Raw genomic sequence first — 19,882 nt, 5'->3', positions numbered from 1 at the left:
ATTGGGTCCCCTGTGTCACATATGATTAAAGGTGATTTTTAAAAATTTCTGGTATATCACTTTCACAATTTTGTTTCTCCTAAAATTCAAATGACAGGAGAGTGAAAAATTGAAGAGTCCTACTTGATGCAGGATTACTTACTTTGAGTGTCAGAAAAGACCTTATAGATAGTTTAAACATGCTATTGTAAATCAAGTAACTTGCCCAGACATCCAGCATGTTGAGTGCTAAAGGACAAGACTTCCAACTCTTGAACTACAGCTATAATGTTTGCTGTTTTTATTTTTCTACAGTAACTTTTTTTCTCACTATTCTAGCAATACACTTAATCCTTAAAATGAATTGTAATGACTCAAAAATGGACTGTCAGATTTTTGAAAAACTAATCTGTTGTCCTTAATATTATTGTTCACTTTTGCCCTGAAAAGCATAGGAAATAAAATCCTAAATTTAAATCAGACAAAAATAACCACAATAGTCAAATTAATTTCAAAGATACATGCTATTTTTTAAAAAAATTACATAACAGTTAGTCATTTTAACTTTCTGGTTTTTAAAGGAATTCTGGCTACAACTTACATGTATTGTAAGGAAAATATTTAAGAATGATTTGTATATGCATTCTTAATTTCAGATATTAATAAAAAAGACAAATAAATAAGAAAATCATTTTTCATAGTGTTTGCTAAATGATATAAATAGGAGGAGAGTAGAATAAGTTGCCAAGAGCCCCAGATGCTAATTCAAAAGATTTAGCCTTTGTAAACCTCAGTTTCAACATTTGTAAAATGGAGATATTTGGGGTTATTGGAAAAATCGAATGAGATAGCACATTCAAAGAAAGTAGTCAATGTAAAGTGTTACTGAAAATATGAGGTGGTATTGCTATCCCCCTTCATTCTCCTAATGAGGGAAAATTTGAAAATTTAACATTTTTTACATTTAAAGTGTATCTGGTGATTTACAAAGAAGATGTTCAAATTACTATGAAATACTTATTTTTATTTTCAAAAATGCATTTGAATTATCTCTGTAAAAGTAATCATTGGATCAAGTTTGCAATAGTGGAGGGGATAATATTAAGTGCACCATTAGAAAGCCTTCCATTCCAAAGACAATGGAGCGTGCTTGGTGCAGGAACTGGGCAGGGCTCCTTGGAGAGCATATGGTGAGGGCATCATTTGAAGGAGTCATAAAGAGTGTCATACTCCGTAGCCAGCTGTCCCTGAAAAGGCTAGTCTTGGTGGCAAGTAGTATCATGTTGCAGCTAGCCTAAGGCCACATATGTTATCCCTTATGGCAGAAAAAAATATATATTATGAACAAAAATTTCCTCTTTAAAAATCTAAAATGGGCTATCACTATATTTATTGCCCACTCAGAATAATTTTTCCCTTCTGTCTACTTAGTTTAATGGAGGGTTTGCACTCTGATGCCTTGGGGTGACCTTCTTAAATGTGGACGTGGAAAGAACATGTGAAAAGGAGCTGCTCTTTATTTTAGCATTCTGATTCAGTAAATGCAAATATCTTTGAAAATTATTAAAATCATAATCTTTTTCTAAAGGAAACATAAAATAGAAAAGACCCATTGGTATCTTATTTATGCATTCAACAAATAAGTGCTAGACTCCTTGCTGGACACTCTGAGGGAGACCAAAATGTGTAGGGCATGAATCCATTATCCAGAGAGACTGCAGCCTAAGGGGGAAAAGAAGATGTACATGTTTATTATACAAATAGGTCATAATCAGAAACCCAATGAAAAAGCAATATTTTCACCAGATTTCAACAGACTTGGGTACCTAGCAGCAAGCTCTTTATTTAAATGTGTCATAGTAATACCTTATTTTTAATGTCTTCAATTTTAAAATTGTTGAAGGAACAGTTTGGAGCACACTCTTTCTGTTCCTTCAGGCATATAAGTGGTATGAGCTTGGGCACAAGAGAGGACACTTTGCATCTGTCTGGCAACGCTCACTCTACAATGTGAATGGACTGAAAGCACAGCCTTGGTGGACCCCAAAAGAAACGGGCTACACAGAGTTAGTAAAGGTGAGTGTAACTTAGACATCATCCTCACCAGATCTTTGTCTATTTCCTACTCAAAATCAGAAAATGTTTATCATAAAAAGAAATGCCAGGGAAGAGATGGATTTTATTTCTAGTGACACTTGCAAAATATAATGAAAAAGAATTGTCATCTCATTAAGCGAAAGTTTCATTTAGATGATGAAGAGAATTCGTGCGGAACTTAGCAGTTCTCAAGTTTTTTGGCCTTAGGACCCTCTTAAACTCTTAAAAATTATTGACTACCCCAAGGAATGTGGTTTACATCTACCAATAGAATCATTAGACATGAAAAGTGAAAGAAAATTGTATATATATTTATGAATTATTTAAAAATAATAACCTCATAACATGTCGGTATAAATAACTTTTTAAAAAATAATTATATTTTCAAAACAGAAAATGTAGTGAGAAGATTGGAATTGTTTTGTATTTTTACAAATCTTTTTAGAGTCTGGATTAATAGACAACAGGAGAATCCTCACATGTACTTCGCACATGTACCTATTAGAGCTGTGATGTCCTACCTCATGTAGCTTCTGGAAAACTCTACTGTGTGCCCAGAAAAGAATGAAAAGAGCACATAATATCTTTGTATTATTAAGAAAGTAGTTTTGATCTTGCAGACCCCCTCAAAGGGTCTAGGGAACTCTCAGATTTCCTTGGACCACACTTTGAGACCCACTGGCCCTGTGGCTATGGAGAGAAAACGCAGTTATAAATATTTTTAGAAAATGCTGTGGCAGAAAATGTTGTGGCATTTGGAGAAACTAAGTGATTCTAAATAGCTATAAAAATAACTGGAAGGTTTTATATTAGTAGGTTAAACCTAAACTTTAACACTCTCTACTTGGTGTCTTTGGTAGGGGCTGGTCAGAAGTTTACTTTTGCTTTGGTAAGCCCCTTCCTCTTAGACACAGTCATAAAATGGGACTCATGGTTAATTAACTCATAGTTTCAATCATGTTGTTTTTTACTCAGAATGTAAAAACTTCATGTATCTTACAGGTTAGATGGCCTCAGGGTTTTGACCTCGGACTCTAATTGCTATTTGTACATGGTTTATTCAAGAAAATATATTCTGATGTTCAAACAATCGATTTTACACGTGCAAGAAGCAGGGATGAAGAGCAAGAGTGACAAAATATTGATAATGTTAGAATCTGGGTGATGAATATATGGAGGTTTGCCATACTGTTCTTTCTTCCTTTAGGTATATGTTTAAATTTTTCATACTTTTTTTCTTTAAGTAACATCTAAAATAAACTGTATCTCTAAGACTTACAAGATTTCATTGATTAATTTGGTCTACTTGGGGAAAAGAGGTTTTCATGTACTTAGATTATGTCTTACTTGACTGTGTTTATTCTGTATGTCATTATAAAAGCATACTTTATAATCCTCATAATCCAATTGTAAAGTAGGCTGTCATTGGTTAGCCTTTGAATATTTTATAGCTCAGGGAACCATGGTATGGTGACAATTAATACAGGTTGATTTTTTAAAGTTCCATATCCAGATTAGAAATACCACAGGAACAATACCTTCCTTGATAGGTTGGCTACATTTAGCACTGTCGAGGTTTTGTTTTGTTTTGTTTTGTTTTGTTTTGTTTTGTTTTGTTTTTGTTAAATTTCACCCTCCCTCAGATTGGATCCCATTGAACTCTTCTGATTCTGCTTTACTGTCTTTTTTTCATGGTCTCTTTGTGTGTTCATTTCTCTACTGTACCTTTTGGGATCCTTTCAAGTTCAAGACATGGAAATGCAATTCAAACCTGGGTTAAACAGCAAGAAGTGTTATTGATTGACAACAGCTCGAAGCCTAGCAGTGGGACAGACTCCAGGGCAGTATAATCAAGGGAAGATGTTCTTCACTCTGCACTTCCTCCTTGGTCAGCTTTGTATTTGTGCTGGCTGATTGCAGGATGGCTGCCAGCAGCCACTGGAAGAGAGGGGGAAAGAGTGACGTGGCTGAGCTACCACCCCAGCCCTAACTGGCCTTCTGGAAACCTCCTGGCAGGCCCTCTTCTATTGGTAGGAACCATGTCTCATGGGCACTCACAGTTACAAGTGAGTCTGAAACACCAGGTAGCTGGCAACAGGCTGAGGGAGCTGGCTTCCAGGAGGAGAAAGGGTGTACCTCTCTATCATCTAACGAACAGTAATCTTTCCTTTCAGTCTCACTGAGCCAATTTAAGTCAGATTTCCACTCTTGCTGAATTACTGGCAGGGGGCTATGAGATTATTCTCAAACCAACAGATCAACCCCTAGAGCTAGTAAAGTGTTAGTTTCCTCTAAATCAAATAAATGGTTTATCTGGAAGAAGGTGGACGCTCAAAGTCAGGGTTTTGTTAAGAAGAAAGAAGCATGATTGATGGTGTGAAGTCAGTCTACTATGGGCTGACATGGACCGAAACATTGTTCTTTGCTCTCTTTTCTCTTTTTCTTGCCTTTCATTTTCTAAGAAACCTTCTCCACTGGGGCTTAACTGCTGTGAAAATTCTACCAAAGCTGTGTTCCCCAAATGTACTTCTCATTCTTTCTATCCTATGTTCAGCTCTATTAAAACATTAACATTCGGTGTGAACATTAACTCGCCACGTAACCCCTTGGTTAATATCCTTTTCCAGCTTTCCAGTTTTGGTCAGTGTCTTAGTCCATTTAGACTGCTGTAACAAAATGCCATAAACTTGGTGGCTTATAAACAATAGAAATTTACTCTGAGGAAGTCCAAGATCAAGGTGTTAGCAGATTCAGTGTCTGGTGAAGGCCTGCTTCCTGGTTTGTAGATGGTGCTTTCTTGCTGTGTCTTCACGTGATAGAAAAGAGAAGGCAGCTCTCTGAAGCTTTTTTTTTATAAAGACAATAATCTTACTCACCTAAATCACCTCCCAAAGGCCCCACTTCCTAACACTATCACATTAGTGGTTAGATTTCAACATATGAATTTGGGGGACACAAACATTCAGACCACAGCAATCAGTGATTCAGCTTTAGTCTGCCTTTATCTCTTACCACTGCTCTTTACCATCCTCATTCCAGCCAAAATTCTTCCAACAGACCTTCCCATATGGTAACCCTCTTTCCTGGAGGACTCCTTCTTTACGTCTTTCTGTTTTCCTTCTCTCCTATGTCCTTCACAGCCAATTCCTTTTTATCCTTCAGATGTTAGAGAAATTGTCACTTCTTCTAGGAATATCAGTCCTTTGCATAAAACCAAAAGCACTTTATACTTTCTTTTTAAATAACACACTATATTCTAAAGTCTCTTAGTTCTCTGAGATTGTATCTTCTAAGATGACAGGGACCATGTCTCTCATACATGATGGGTTCTCAAAAATTAGGTTCATTGTATGACCTTCTATAAACTTCCTTTTCTCTAGTTTTTTTATAGACATGTTAGAAGCCCCAGGGATATAAAAATCTTACTACTAAGTATTTCTTACATATATATAAGAAGTTGCAACAATTGGTATCCTTGTTTGTCCTGAATGTGAGGAAAATGCTCCCTTACTGCACTGCACCAGGAGAGGAAGGCCTAGAGAGAAAGAAAATTATCTCTAACTGTTATTTTAGGAGCAAGGTAAAAAGGTATTTGTTTTCTTGAAATTGTTACTGCTTAAGAGGGAAGGATATTTAGAATGTTCTCAGTTCCTGATGAAACCTCAAGCATTTAATTGCTTATAAAACATTGTGTAATGAGGCAGAACATCAGAATGGCAGAGGGAATGGCTTCATAAATCTACCACTCCACAAAATCACTGAGAAAAATTGTTAAAATCCACTTCTTTAGAACTCTGTACATTAGCAAAGACATACAACAATTAGAGGAATATTTCTTGAAGGAAAACCTGCTGAACCCCAATAAGAATAGCAGAGTTTGTGGGATAGTAACTTTAACTACTCCCAACCATTCTTCCCCAGTTCCAGAGTAGGCTTGAAAACTGGCAATCTCACAACACTGGAGCAGTGAAAACCACAGCTTTCCAGGTACTAGTGGGGCCACATCACGTTTTTAGTACCTCACAAATTTCCATACCCAGAGCATTGTCACTATTTTAAACCTCTCCCTTGCTACCTGGAAAGCTGCATTCTCAGGACATTGTTGTTATTTGTCCTCATTTGTAAGAAAAGCTCTATCCCAAGGCTATTAGTCAAAACAATTATTGGCAGGGTTTTTTTGTTTGTTTGTTTGTTCGTGTGTTTTTTTTAACATTACAAGTGCCCACAGCAACTACAGGTAAGGCTACAGGCAATAGAGATTTTACAAAATTAATCCAGAAAGTCAGTAAACAAACAAATAGCAACAATGATAACAAAAAAGAACAACAACAAATTTTATGATAGGGACCAAACTGATTTCCAGAATTGCCACATTATGTTATCTAAAAACTGTCCAGTTTCAACAAAAATTATATGACACACAAAGTAATAGGAAAGTATATAAATGCACAGAAAAGCATGCAGTCAATAGACGCTGCCCATGAGGGGCCCTGATGCTGAACTTACTAAACAAAGGCTTCAAATCAGCTATTGCCAGTATATTTTAATAACTAAAGAGAACTATGTCTAAAGACTTAAAAGAAATTATTAGAATGACATCTCACCAAATAGAGAATTCCAATGAAGAGACAGAAATTATAAAAAAAGAACCAAACAGATAATCTGGAGTCATAAAGTACAATATCTTAAGTTAAAAAACTCACTGGAGGGGCTCAACACCAGATTTAAGCTGATAAAAGAAATAATCAACAAATTTGGAAATAGGTTCTTTAAGATTATCCATGCTGAGGAACAGAAGAAAAAGAGAATGAAGAAAATAACCTATGGAGCAACATCAAGTGTACCAGCATATGCATAATTGAATCCTCTGAAGGAGAAGAAAGAGAGGTGGCAGAAGGACTATTTGAAAAAATAATGGCCAGAAATCTCCCAGATTAGATAAAAAAGCATCAATCTACACATCTGAGAAGCCCAATGAATTATAAGGAAGATAAACTCAGAAACACACCTAGACACATCACAATCAAATTGTCAAAATCCAAAGACAAAATGAGATACTTTAAAAAATTTATTTTCACTTTTATTTTATTTTTTAAAATTCTAATCTCAAATTTACAATCATATAAAATGAGATTCTTGAAAGCACACAGAGAAAGAGGACTTATTGCATAAAAGGAACTTTCCTTTTAAGATGAACAGCCGACTTGTCATCAGAAACCATAGAGGAGAGAAGGCAATGAATGACATTCAAAAACTGAAAGGAAAAGACCGCCAACCAAGAATTCTACATCTAGCAAAATTAAGACATTTCCAGATATATGAAAACTGGGAGAATTTAATGCTAGACAGTATCTTTTGCTCTACAATAAATATTAAAGGCAATTCTTCAGATTGACATAAAAAGATACCAGATGGTAATACAAATCCACATGAAGAAAAAAAAAAGAGCATCACTAAAGATAACTACATGAGTAAACATAAAAGAGATAATATACATATTTTTATTAGTTTTTTCTTCTATCTTATTTCAAAACCAATACATAAAGCAATAAATGTAATATGTATGTTTATAGACTTATAGAAAGATGTAATTTGTATAATAGTGCAAAGGAGGAAGGGGAAAAGATTTACGTTGGAGCAAAATTTATATATGCCCTTGAAATTATGTTAGCATTAAACTTAAATAGATTGTTTTAATTAAAGGTATTAATTCTAGTGCCCAAGGCAACCACTAAGAAAATAACTCAGAAAAGTAGGGTAAAATTAACAACAAGGTAATTAAATGGCACACTAGTAATATCTATCTGTTGTAAAGGAAGACAGTAATGGAGGAACAGAGGAACAACAACAATAACAAAAAGGAAACGACATTAAAAATGAATAATAAGATGGCAGACTTTATCAGCAATTACATTAAATGTAAGGAGATTAAATACTCCAATCAAAAAGTACAGATTAACAAAATAGATTTTCAAAAAGTGATCCAATTCAGGTGCACATGAAACATTAACCAGGACAGACTATATGCTAGGCCATAAAACAAGCCCCAACAAATTTAAAAGCACTGAAATCATATAAAAAGCATGTTCACTGATCACAAAGGGATGAAATTAGGAATCATCAGCTAAAAGCTCTCCTTGTCCTCAAAATCTTTTTGCTTGCCAGTACCCCACTACTGCCCTCAAAGTTACTGACTTCTGCTTATATATCTTGTCTCCTTCTCCTTTTTGATATCAAACATTTTATTAAAATTCTTGTTTCCTTGGGCTTTTCTTTCAGCCCTGCCTGTCTTAAACTCTGCTTTAAGAAGAAAAGCAAGATCAGAGTGTGAATCATAGGGTTCTCAGTGCATGGAATCTCAGTGTGTGTGGCATCTCATGGTTACAACTCCATGCCGTGTGACTGTACTTTGAGAACTATCTTTATTTGCAGGAAAGTTAATTTATGACTTTAAAAAAAGTAATGTCAAGATGACCACTTGACAATAATGACTATGACATTCAGAGAGCTGGCTGTGTGCAGAAACCCAGAGTTCATTGACCATTTAATTGACAGACCCTGGAACATCAAGATATTCTTCTATTGTAATTTTCAAATTACAAAATTGAATATTATGGGTCATGGAACATCACCCAAGTATTGACATCTTAAAGTGGAAACCCTCTAGATCTGGTAGCTGCAACGTCTGGCCAAAATACTTTTAGAATAATTACCCAGATTCTGGCCCTTGAGTGACTTAACTATCATGAATAGGGCATTTCCCTTTTTTCTTTTCTTTTTTTTTTTTTAGACAGAGTCTTGCTCTGTTACCCAGGCTGGAGTGCACTGGTATGATCTCGGCTCACTGCAAGCTCTGCCTCGCAGGTTCACACCATTCTTCTGCCTCAGCCTCCCGAGTAGCTGGGACTACAGGCGCCCACCACCACCCCTGGCTAATTTTTTTTGTATTTTCAGTAGAGACAGAGTTTCACCTTGTTAACCAGGATGGTCTCGATCTCCTGACCTCATAATCCGCCCGCCTCGGCCTCCAAAGTGCTGGGATTACAGGTGTGAGGCACTGCGCCCAGCCTCACATTTCCCTTTCTTAATTTTTTTTTTCAGTTCTCATTTTTAAAATTATAAAGATGGAGTTTCACCATGATGCCCAGGCTGGTTTAGAACTCCTGAGCTCAAGCGATGCACCCACCTCCACCTCCCAAAGTGCTGGGATTATAGGCATGAGCCACTGCGCCTGGCCTGATAGCACATTTTCATTCAACTTGCTTCTTACTGTATATTACAGTGAGAGGTAGAGTGCAGTTTTCGTGAAGGCAGGGGACAGTGTTCAGTAAATTGCATGATGTGTGTTTTCCCCTTTGGTTGAATTGTCATGGTTCTCCCTTGTATTACTCCGTTCTTGCATTTCTGTAAAGAAATACCTGAGACTGGGTAGTTTATAAAGAAAAAAGGTTTAATTGGCTCACAGTTCTGCAGGCTATATAGGAGGCATGGTGGCATCTGCTTCTGGGGAGGCCACAGGAAGCTTTCAATCACAGGATGCTTACATGGCAGGAGCAGGAGCAAGAGAGCTGGGGCAGGTGAGGGGTTACACACATGTAAACGAACAGATCTCACAAGAACTCATTCACTATCACGAGGATGGTACCAAGAATGATGGTGCTGAACCGTTCATGAGAAATCGCCCACATGGTCCAATTTTCTCCTACCAGGCCCCACCTCTAACTTTGAGGATTACAACTGAACATGAGATTATGAGATTTGGATGGGGACACACATCCAAACAATATCACTCCTTATTGTGTAAATATAATTTGGCAGCTCTAGCACTAGGAGTGTGGAGAGGCTCTTCAACTCAAGGAAAAAATTAGCGAAAAATATTCCAGTAGCTTTCTCTTTTCAGCTTTTCTTTAAAATTGAGTAGGTTGTTGCCCAAATCACAACTATCAAAGCGCCAAGTGCCTTGGGCTTATTTAACATAGAAATTGAAACAAAAATGGATTAAAGTCTTTGCTAGGGTAAAAATAGAAAAGATCGCCTATCGTTAGAGAAAAGCCATTAAAGCTTAAGAGTTTTGCTCTTTCCTTTTCAGGATTAACTATTTGATCCACACTAATTTAGAAGTCAACACACATTCATAGAAAACACTATAGTAACATTGAAAGTAAACAACCAATAGCAACTGAAAACTGTTACAGTAGGTAGCTCGTCAGGCATGAGCAGCGCAAGAGAGGGACGGACACACACACAGACACACACACACACACCCCCCCCCGAAGTGTTAGGTGACTGTCATATGATGGTCAGGCGGTTGTTAACTTTTCTCTAAAGTAATAATTGGTCACAGCTGGCACCAGGGAAAGGCAGGCTCCTAATAGATAGAAATCATCTGAAACTGATCAGCAGCTTCCCAGTAAGCTCCCAGGAGTGGGGAGAAGTAACGCAAGATCCTGGAAGTATAACCCCAAGCCGAGAGGTCAAGCAGGGCATTTGGTCTCTCAGCCTGCTTGGCCCTCATCTAAGTGTACTTTCCTTCCTTCCTTTCCTTGCTGCTCTAAAGCTTTTTAACAAACTTTCACTCCTGCTTTAAAACTTGCCTCAGTCTCTCCTGCTTTATGCCCCTCAGTCGAATTCTTTCTTCTGAGGAGACAAGAATTGAGGTTGCTGCAGACCCGTACAGACAACTACCACTGATAACAAAAACTGTAATTTTAAATATATATATTTTGAGATGGAGTCTCACTCTATCGCCCAATCTGGGGTGCAGTGGCGTGATCTCTGTTCAAAGCAACCTCCGCCCTTCGGGTTCAAGCGATTCTCATGCCTCGACCTCCCAAGTGGCTGGGATTACAGTCACCTGCCACCACGCCTGGCTAATTTTTGTATTTTAGTAGAGACGGGGTTTCACCATGTTGGCCAAGCTGGTCTCAAACTTCTGACCTCAGATGATCCATCTACCTTGGCCTCCTAAAGTGCTGGAATTACAGGCATGAGCCACCACACCTGGCCGATAATGTATCTTTTGTATTTGTTTCTCCTGCTACCTAATTCTGCATTCATCACTGAGAAAAAGGAAAGCTCCTGCATTCTTTTCCCAGTTTTTCAGAACAGCTGCTTGGATATAAACACATCCAAACAGCATCACAAATAAGTTTTGTGATCTAAAACAGCATCACAGATAAGTTTGCCTTTATTCATATTGTAGTTTTATTACATTTGGAAGAGTGCCCAGTAATACTTTGCCAGTGATGTGACATAGTGCATTGGAATGACTGATTAGAATAGCACTCTGTCACTTTCCTTCAGACTGTGGCTTTTATTAATTAAGAAATCCATTGTGTATGAATGACTTCACCTAGACAAAAATAAGACTTACATGGCACTAAATTAGTGGTTCAACATTTCTTTCTTTGTAATTAATATTTGAATGTTTTCACTGGACTGCTTTTGAAATTAAATAGTTTGAGAAAGAAGCAAAAATGTCAGATTTATAGTAGAATTAAGCTGTAAATTAAGAGGATTAATAATTTATATAATTTACTTTCATGTAAAAGTAAATATAGTATCAAGAAGTACTGAAAGCAATTTCTTAAGATTAATGTAATAGCTTAGTCTTATCTTTCTAAATCAAACTTTAACTGTTTGGGTTCCGATGACAGTTTCACTGAAGATGTCAACAAAACAACAGTTGGAGTGTGGAGTTTGATAATTGCATGATTTAAAGGTGAACTTTTTAAAAGGGCTCCGTAATTAGAAACAGATTTGTTTTGCTGTCAGCTCTGACGCTTTGGGCAAGTCCTTTTACCCATCTGAGCCTGTTTGTTTGTTTGTTTTTAATCTCTAAATTTAAAATAATTACCTCAGCTCCTCTTCTCCCATGAGGTTTTAGTAAGGCTCAAAACACAAAACAAGATGAAGCCTTCCATCATGGATGTTCCTCTATGCTGTTTGTATGCGAGCCCTTAGTAAGAGTCCACACGGCCAAGGCTATAGGGTGGCCTATGATGCCAATTATGGCAGCAGAGCAAAGGAACACAGTGTTTCATATTCTTTGAATTATTTCATACAAAGAGGCGCTTTTTTTTCTGAAATCAAAATCAGTGAGTTTTTATTATTTGTCAATGTGGGAGAAAAAAAAAAGACCTACAAATTGGCTTTCTCTCTGACCCTCTTTGGGAACTCACAGCACAGCATTTGATATTTCAGAATAATTGCAAACTATACCTCTAGGTTGGTACTCCATTTGGGGTTCTAAAATGTTTAATTCAGTAGGTTATGATTTGTCTCAATATGCTACACAGATAGATGTCTTAAATATGCATATGCACTTTGGGAGGCTGAGGCAGAAGGATCACTTGAAGAAGTTAGAACCAGCCTGGGCAACATAGCAAGACCCTGTTGCTACAAAATAATAATAATAATAATAATAATAATAATAATAATAATAATAATAATAAATTAGCCAGACATGGTGGTGTGCACCTGTAGTCCCGACTACTTGGGATGCTGAGGCAGGAGGATCGCTTGAGCCCAGAGGTTAGAAGCTGGAGTGAGTTATGATTGTACCACTGCACTCCAGCCTGGATAACAGATCAAGACCTGTCTCTTAGAAAAAAATGGGCATATGCACATACACATTATAAGCAGTTTGTTTATCTCTTTATCAAGTAATTTGTTGCTTATGTACACAGAAAGTTTCAGCTGCCTGAGATGAGCGACTGTGGGGCTGCTACTTTAGCATCACTCACTCAGGAGGTCCCTCAGTGCACTGTTCGCAGCCGGTAGGTGGGACATGAAGTCAGCTCCCCATCTTCCCTTTACCTTCTCTGACTGATAGGGCAGACTGGCTTCCCTGCCTGTCTGAGCTAATGTATGAGGAATATGGGTCTCCTCTGCCATCTGAGTCCTTGAAGCCGTCAGGCTGGTTGTTTGTCCTGGCAACCTGGATTATCTTTTCTCCTTCCTCTCAGGAGAAGCAATCCTTTTTCTCTCACTCGCTAGAACGAGCAAAAGTAGTTCTCCAAGACTCTCCTGTTGCCCCAGTGCTAGCTAGGGGCCTCATGTTATCCTTTTCCTTCAGCAAGGATGATGAGAGACTGAATTCACAGTCAGTAGCCAGACTATATGTAAAAATAGAATTTTGACCCACAACCTGCAGTAACCTGCCCAGGAAACCAATCCCTTATCTATGATAAACAGCCCAGGAAACCAGCATGCTGTAAGTCAGACTTGCAGGAAGCCAGACTTCTGTATCTAGTAACCATCCAGGGAGCTACGCAATCAATTCTGTAACAATCAGAATAGCCCCAAATAGCCAGGATTTGATTAATAACTAATAGTTTCCCTGAATTTTGTCCATGGTTCCAACTTAAGACCAGAGAGAGCCAAATATGCACCCTCCTCCAATCACACAGGATGTCCTGCTTCTAGTGAGCCACCTCTAGCTTCCTTATGCCAACAGCCCCCACTCAGAGCATACCTGAAGCTTTCTCTTCCTATTATAAAGCTTTCCTACTCCTCTTCCTGCCTTTAGAGTGTCTGCCAAAACACAAGTGATAGTGGTTGCCCCCCTTGCTGTAGCAAGCTTAGAATAAATAGCCTTTGCATTTCTCACTTAATTGGCTTTTATTTCCACAATAAGAAATGTCACCTATTGACTGGGTGCGGTGGCTCACGCCTGTAATCACAGCACTTTGGGAGGCCAAGGCAGGCAGATCATGAGGTCAGGAGATTGAGACCATCCTGGCTAATATGGTGAAACCCTGTCTCTATTAAAAATAGAAAAAATTAGCCACGCATGGTGGCACGCACCTGTAATCCCAGCTACTCGGGAGGCTGAGGCAGGAAAATCGCTTGAACCTGGGAGGCAGAGGTTGTAGCGAGCCAAGATCATACCACTACACTGCAGCCTGGGCGACAGAGTGAGATTGTGTCTTTAAAAAAAAAAAAAAAAAAAAAAGTCACCTGTTTTATTTGATCTGTATATTCAAACTTGAAAAACAAGGCGATCTAATCAAAATGCATTAGGACCCTTTAAAGCTACCAATTTCCTTAGAGGTGTTGTTAGAAGTATTTCAAAGAGAATTTTCTGCAATAGCATTACAGTTCAATGGTGTTTGATTTAATAACCTCATCTCAGCACCCAGGGGGATCCCCCCATCCTAGAATGTTGTTTCTAAGACAGATTACCCTGCTACTCGTCTTACCATGTTTAGAGTATAGGCATATTTTGGCAAAAATTTAAGCAAGCCGATTTTCTCTCTTAAAAATAAGATACATAATTCCTCAAATAATAACTAATGACAAACATATTCTTAAGCAATTAGATAAAATTTAGTATACATTATACTGATGTACCAATGTTATCAATTCATTCTAACTCCAATTTAATACACAGAGTTTGCCAAGAATAGCCCTTCACAGCATCCCTTTGCTCAACTTAGAGTCAGAAACTTTCAAGGAATGTATACAACTCTGGGACTTTTCTCAATTTCCAATATCTGTTTTCTCAATGCCTCTTTTTCTTAACAGCTAGTCATGAACAGTTACTTACCTAATCTTGCTTATGTTACACTGAACCCTAAGAGTTGTGGTTTTGTTCACATGTTAAAACAGCTCTTCCCGTGTTTCTTCATAACTGTTTTACTTTGCTCCCATGAATTTACCGTTTCCCATGTTGATGTGAATATATTCTTGATCCCCTTCCATTTGCTGTTTGCTTTTGTAGCTAGAGCATTTTCAAACTTCAATCTACATAAGTGTTATGGGCTGAACTGTTGCTCCCCACAATTCCTACTCTGAAATTCTACTCCCCACGACCTCAGAATGTGATTGTATTAACAGACTGTGTTTGGGCCTTTAAAGAGATAGTGAAGTTAAAAAGAGGTCATTAGAGTGAACTCTAGTCCAATTTGATTGGTGTCCTTATAAGAAGAGGAACTTTGGAAACAAAGACAGACACCCAGGATGCATGCCCACCAAGGAAACACCACATGAGGACAGTGAGAAGTTGGCCCTCTGTAAGCCCAGGAGAGAGGCCTTGAAAGAAACTAAACTTGCTCTACTTGATCTTGAACTTCTAGCCTCCAGCACTGTGAGAACAGAAATTTCTGTTGTTTAAACCACCCGGTGGTACTTTGTTATGGCTGCCCTTGCAAATTACCATTAGTGACTTTCCTTCGTAAATCCCCTTACTGTACTAACTGGTTCAGCAAAAACATTTCTCGGAATGGTCCTATTTTCCCACATAGAATAAAATATTTAAAGTTCAGACCAATTATGATTGATTAGAACAAAATTAAACTGGTTTAGGTCAAGCTTCAAGTATCACTTGTATCATCATCTGAGCATGTCATGAGATCGAGGATATACTAACCAAGTGATGCAAGGAAAGTGTATAGGCCAAGAGGCAAAAGAAATCAGGTCAACAAGAACTCAATATATGGATTAGCAGAGTTTGATTCAAAATGTAGAGTATGCTGATAATATTTTTTCTACTTTCTACTGCTTATCTCTAGCATGTGGAATATCATTACTTTGAGTTTGATGATCTCTTAAAAATGTATTTGAAAGACTAGTAAAGGGTTTTGCCAGCCAATAGAATTTTCTTTCTAAGCATCACTAAATGATTGGATTACATATTACAAGATTTGACTAGTCTAGGAGAAAAGGAGGTAAACAATAAAAAACAGTCAACTATTAGAGATATATAGAAAATATGAGTAGACTGGGTGCAGTGGCTCATGCCTGTAATCCCAGCACCTTGGGAGGCCAAGGCGGGTGGATCACCTGAGGTTGGGAGTTCAAGACCAGCCTGATCAACATGGAGAAACCCTATATCTATTAAAAATACAAAATTATCTGGGCGTGGTGGGGCATGCCTGTAATCCCAGCTACTCAGGAGGCTGAGGCAGGAGAATTGCTTGAACCCAGGAGGCAGAGGTTTTGGTGAGCCGAGATCGAGCCATTGCACTCTAGCCTGGGCAACAAGAGCGAAAATCCGTCTCAAAAATAAAATAAAATGAAATAAAAGAGTCAAGAAAGATTTAACAAACTGAGCACATGCATTTAATAGCGCCCCCCCCCGACCTGAAACTTCACTTAAATGACAATACAAGAATAAAATAGTACAAATGGTATTTTTTAAAGGGAGACAATAGCAGGTGAACAGTGTCAGCATGTAATTTTGATAGTGGAAAACAGAAGTAGATGATTTGGCGGATCCAAGACAGCAGAAACTATAGTAATTACAGAGAAGCTTCCAAAGAAGAAATTCAAGGCAAGTGGTACTACAGCAACTCAAGAAACTGCATGGCCTCAAAGAATAGACTTATCTACGCTGACATTTTAGGGTCCCCAATTAAAAAACAAACTGGCTTAACAATGCACCCAACATGGAGGCCTGTCAGACACAGGCCCTGCCCTTTCACAAGATGTCCAGTTGTTGTCTCAATTTTGTAGGACTGACAGCCAAGGATCACCAAACATTAAGGAGATTTTTAACATTAAAGATGAACAAAACAAAAAGAATGATGTAGCTTGGGGGAAATCGAGAAAATATAGGGAACAAAAGGAAAACAAATAATACCTCTAATATACTCAGAGCAATAAGAGAAGATGTGTATCTGTAAAACAAGTATGGGATACTATAAAAAGGAACAACTGAGAAAGGGCTCTCAGAAATTAAAAAGTGTGATTTGCAGAAATAAGAATTTAAAGCAGTATTCGAAGCTAAGTTAAGGAAATCTCCCAGAAGGAAAAACAAAAAGGAAAAGATGGAAGATAGAAAACATAGGATGATTAGAGGCTCAATTTAACATAGCTAACATTCAGATAAAAAGAGTTCCAGGGAGAATAGGCAAAAAAAAAAAAAAAAAAAAAAAGAGAGAGAGAGAAGAAATGAATAATATTATTAGAAGATAGTTCAGAATAGAAAAAATATGAGTTTCCAGGTTGAAGGGTGCCTCTAAGTACCCTGCCTTTACATTAAGGCATATTGCCATGAAATTTCAAGAAACAGGAAAGAAAGAGAAGATCTTAAATCCTCATCATCATCATAGCTTGCACTATACATATAGTGCAAGCACTTTTCACTCATTTAATTCTCTCAGGGACTCTTGGGAAAAGCTTTATAAACTAAGGCACAGAGATAAGTAATTTGCCCCAAATCACACAGCAAATAAATGGCAGAGTCAGATCTCCAAACATACAGTCTGGCTCCAAATTTTATACCCCTAAACACTTAACTATCCTGACTCTTATAAAGCTAGAGAAGGAAGGATAGGAAGGGGGAGAATCTAAAAGGCATCAGGTTTCCCAAGAGCAACACTAAAAGTTATAATGTAATGGACTAATCTTTTCAAAATTATAAAAAGACATTCATCTTGGCAATAATTTTGTGGATATGGCATGAAAAACACAGGCAACAAAAGCAAAAATAAACAAGTGAGACTACAGCAAACTAAAAGGCTTCTGCACAACAAAAGAAACAACAAAATGAAAAGCAATCTATGGAACAGGAGAAAGTATTTGCAAACCATATATATGATAAGGGGTTAATAACCAAATATATAAGGAACTAATGCAACTCAATAGCAAAAAACTGAATAACCCAATTTAAAAATTGGCAAAGGACCTAAGTAGACATTTTTTCAAAGACCTACAAATGGCCAACAGGTACATGAAAATGTGCTCAACATCACTATTCATAAGAGAAATGCAAATCAAAAGGACAATGAGATATCACCTCATACCTGTTAGGATGGCTATTATGAAAAAAATGAGGTAACAAGTGTTGATGAGGATGCAGAGAAAAGGGAACACATGTACACTGTTGGTGGAAATGTAAATTGGTGCAGCCATGATGGAAAACCATGTGGAGGTTCCTCAAAAAATTAAAAATAGAATTACTATACAATTCAGCAGTCCTACTTCTAATTATATATCTAATGGAAATGAAATCAGTAACTCAAAAAGGTATCTGTACCCCAATGTTTATTACAGCATTATTTACTATAGCCAAGATATGGAAACAACCTAAATGTCTATCAACAGGTGAATGAAGAAAAACTGTAGTATATAAACACAATGGGATATTACTCCGCCTTTAAAAAGAAGGATATCCTGCCACGTGCAACAACATGAATGAGTCTGGAGGACATTATGCTAAGTGAAGTAAACCAGATATAGAAAGACAAATACTGTATGATATCACTTATATGTGGCATCTAAAAAAGTCAAACTCATAGAAGCAGAGAGTAGAGCAGTGGTTGCCTGGGGGTGGGGAGTGGGGAGTGGGAGAAATGGGGACATGTTGGTCAAAGAGTACAAACTTTCAGTTATAAGATGAACAAGTTCTGGGGCTCTAATGTACAGCATGGGTGGTGCTGAATGTGTTGATCTGATATTACGCAATGTATATCAACTCATTGATATACTTTGCCCTTTGCCTTATTTGCTTTGAATGTATTCAATCTCTGTCAACTATATATTTTTAAAGTAAAATAGTATCACACTAGATAACAAGAAAAAAAGTATAAAACAGCATTATTTACTAACTAAATAAATTTACGACCTAAATACCTAACCATACATACTCAAACCTTCAATCAGGTATAAGAGCTTGAGACACTTTCAGAATTCAATTTTACCTGCGCTGTGTCCTTCCTCAGGAACAACTAGAATCCAGTAATTAGGAAGCCCAGTACCAGGCAGAAGCCAAGGGGAGTTCCATGGCCATGATTGTCTAGCAAATTCAGACAGCAGCTGATCCAGATCAGAGCAAGGCAAATGGCTGTGGGAGGGTTATCTTCAGAAAAAGAGAAAAAGCAAGAAAGTAATCAATTTATAATGTTTTTGGCAAAAGGTAGAATAAAAGCATCAGGGGATTTTATAGCACTCTTTCAGAGTTAGTGAAAAAATAGTATGAAGTGCATTACAAAATAAAGCCAATGAAAAGGGGGCAGGAAAAAAATGCTGCATGTGACATGAAGTGTAATCATTACAACTCTAGTCAAGTGTGAGTGATACCTGATTGTCATAATATTATAAAACCTGAATGTGAATTTGCACTGATATGAAAGATTTGTGAAATTAACTGTATTACAAGGATAGAGAATGAAGACATTAAATTGTTTAATTGTTAACCTTCTATAATAGATGAGTGATAATGCCTCAAATTAATAAATCAAGAATAGCAATATAACATGCTATTTAGATATAAGCAGGTTAATAGCAGAATAAATATTTTAAATAATTAGCTGGGAGTTAGACTGAGGATTGGGGAAGAATTGGGAAAGAGACTGCAATTCTCATTATAAGACCTGTAATAATATTTGACTTTAAAAAATGTGTATTTTTTAACTGAACAAAAACATTAGTAAGAAAAATAAATAAAAATAAGTTAGGCTTTAGTTCGCTTCTCAAGAGAAAGACTTTCTGCAGGAAGTCAATTTTAAGAGAAGATTTCACAAATAGGACTTAATTTAATTTGATGTTACAGAGAAAAGTATAGCATCCAGGTGGTATGAGCAGGCTGTCTGGGGAGAGGAGGAAACTGGTCTTAACTGGATGCAGTTCTGGGATTCAGGATAGCTGGGGCATGATGTGGGATTCATGAGGTCAGAATTGGGAAGTCCATTTATAGATGCCTAGAGTGAAAAATATAGCTAAGGTGTAACTTGTGAGGCACATGCTGAGATGGCTATGTGAAGCCATGTGCCAGTGTAGAAAGAATCAAACCTCTGCTTTCTAGTCTCCTTTGCCACAAGAAAAAATGGGGAATTAGAAGCTGTTGTCTTTTGGGCAACCA

At 37.4% G+C, this 19,882-nt stretch overlaps 1 protein-coding gene across 30 annotated transcripts in view; it reads left to right on the top strand.

The window, feature by feature from the left end:
- The window catches only part of ASPH (aspartate beta-hydroxylase), a 220,607-nt gene that overhangs the window by 171,739 nt on the left and 28,986 nt on the right, over positions 1 to 19,882 (top strand). For all 30 annotated transcript variants that reach the window (XM_065519270.1, XM_005563404.4, XM_073998846.1 and 27 more), the window contains one exon: positions 1,918 to 2,055. In XM_065519270.1, coding sequence (XP_065375342.1) covers positions 1,918 to 2,055 — 138 coding nt within the window. The remainder of the gene's footprint in view (positions 1 to 1,917; positions 2,056 to 19,882) is intronic.

Source organism: Macaca fascicularis, chromosome 8 (genome assembly GCF_037993035.2).
Source record: "Macaca fascicularis isolate 582-1 chromosome 8, T2T-MFA8v1.1".
Classification (NCBI taxonomy): Eukaryota; Metazoa; Chordata; class Mammalia; order Primates; family Cercopithecidae; genus Macaca; species Macaca fascicularis.
The sequence above is the reverse complement of the archived record's forward strand: the minus strand, read 5'-3'. Positions and strand labels throughout refer to the sequence as shown.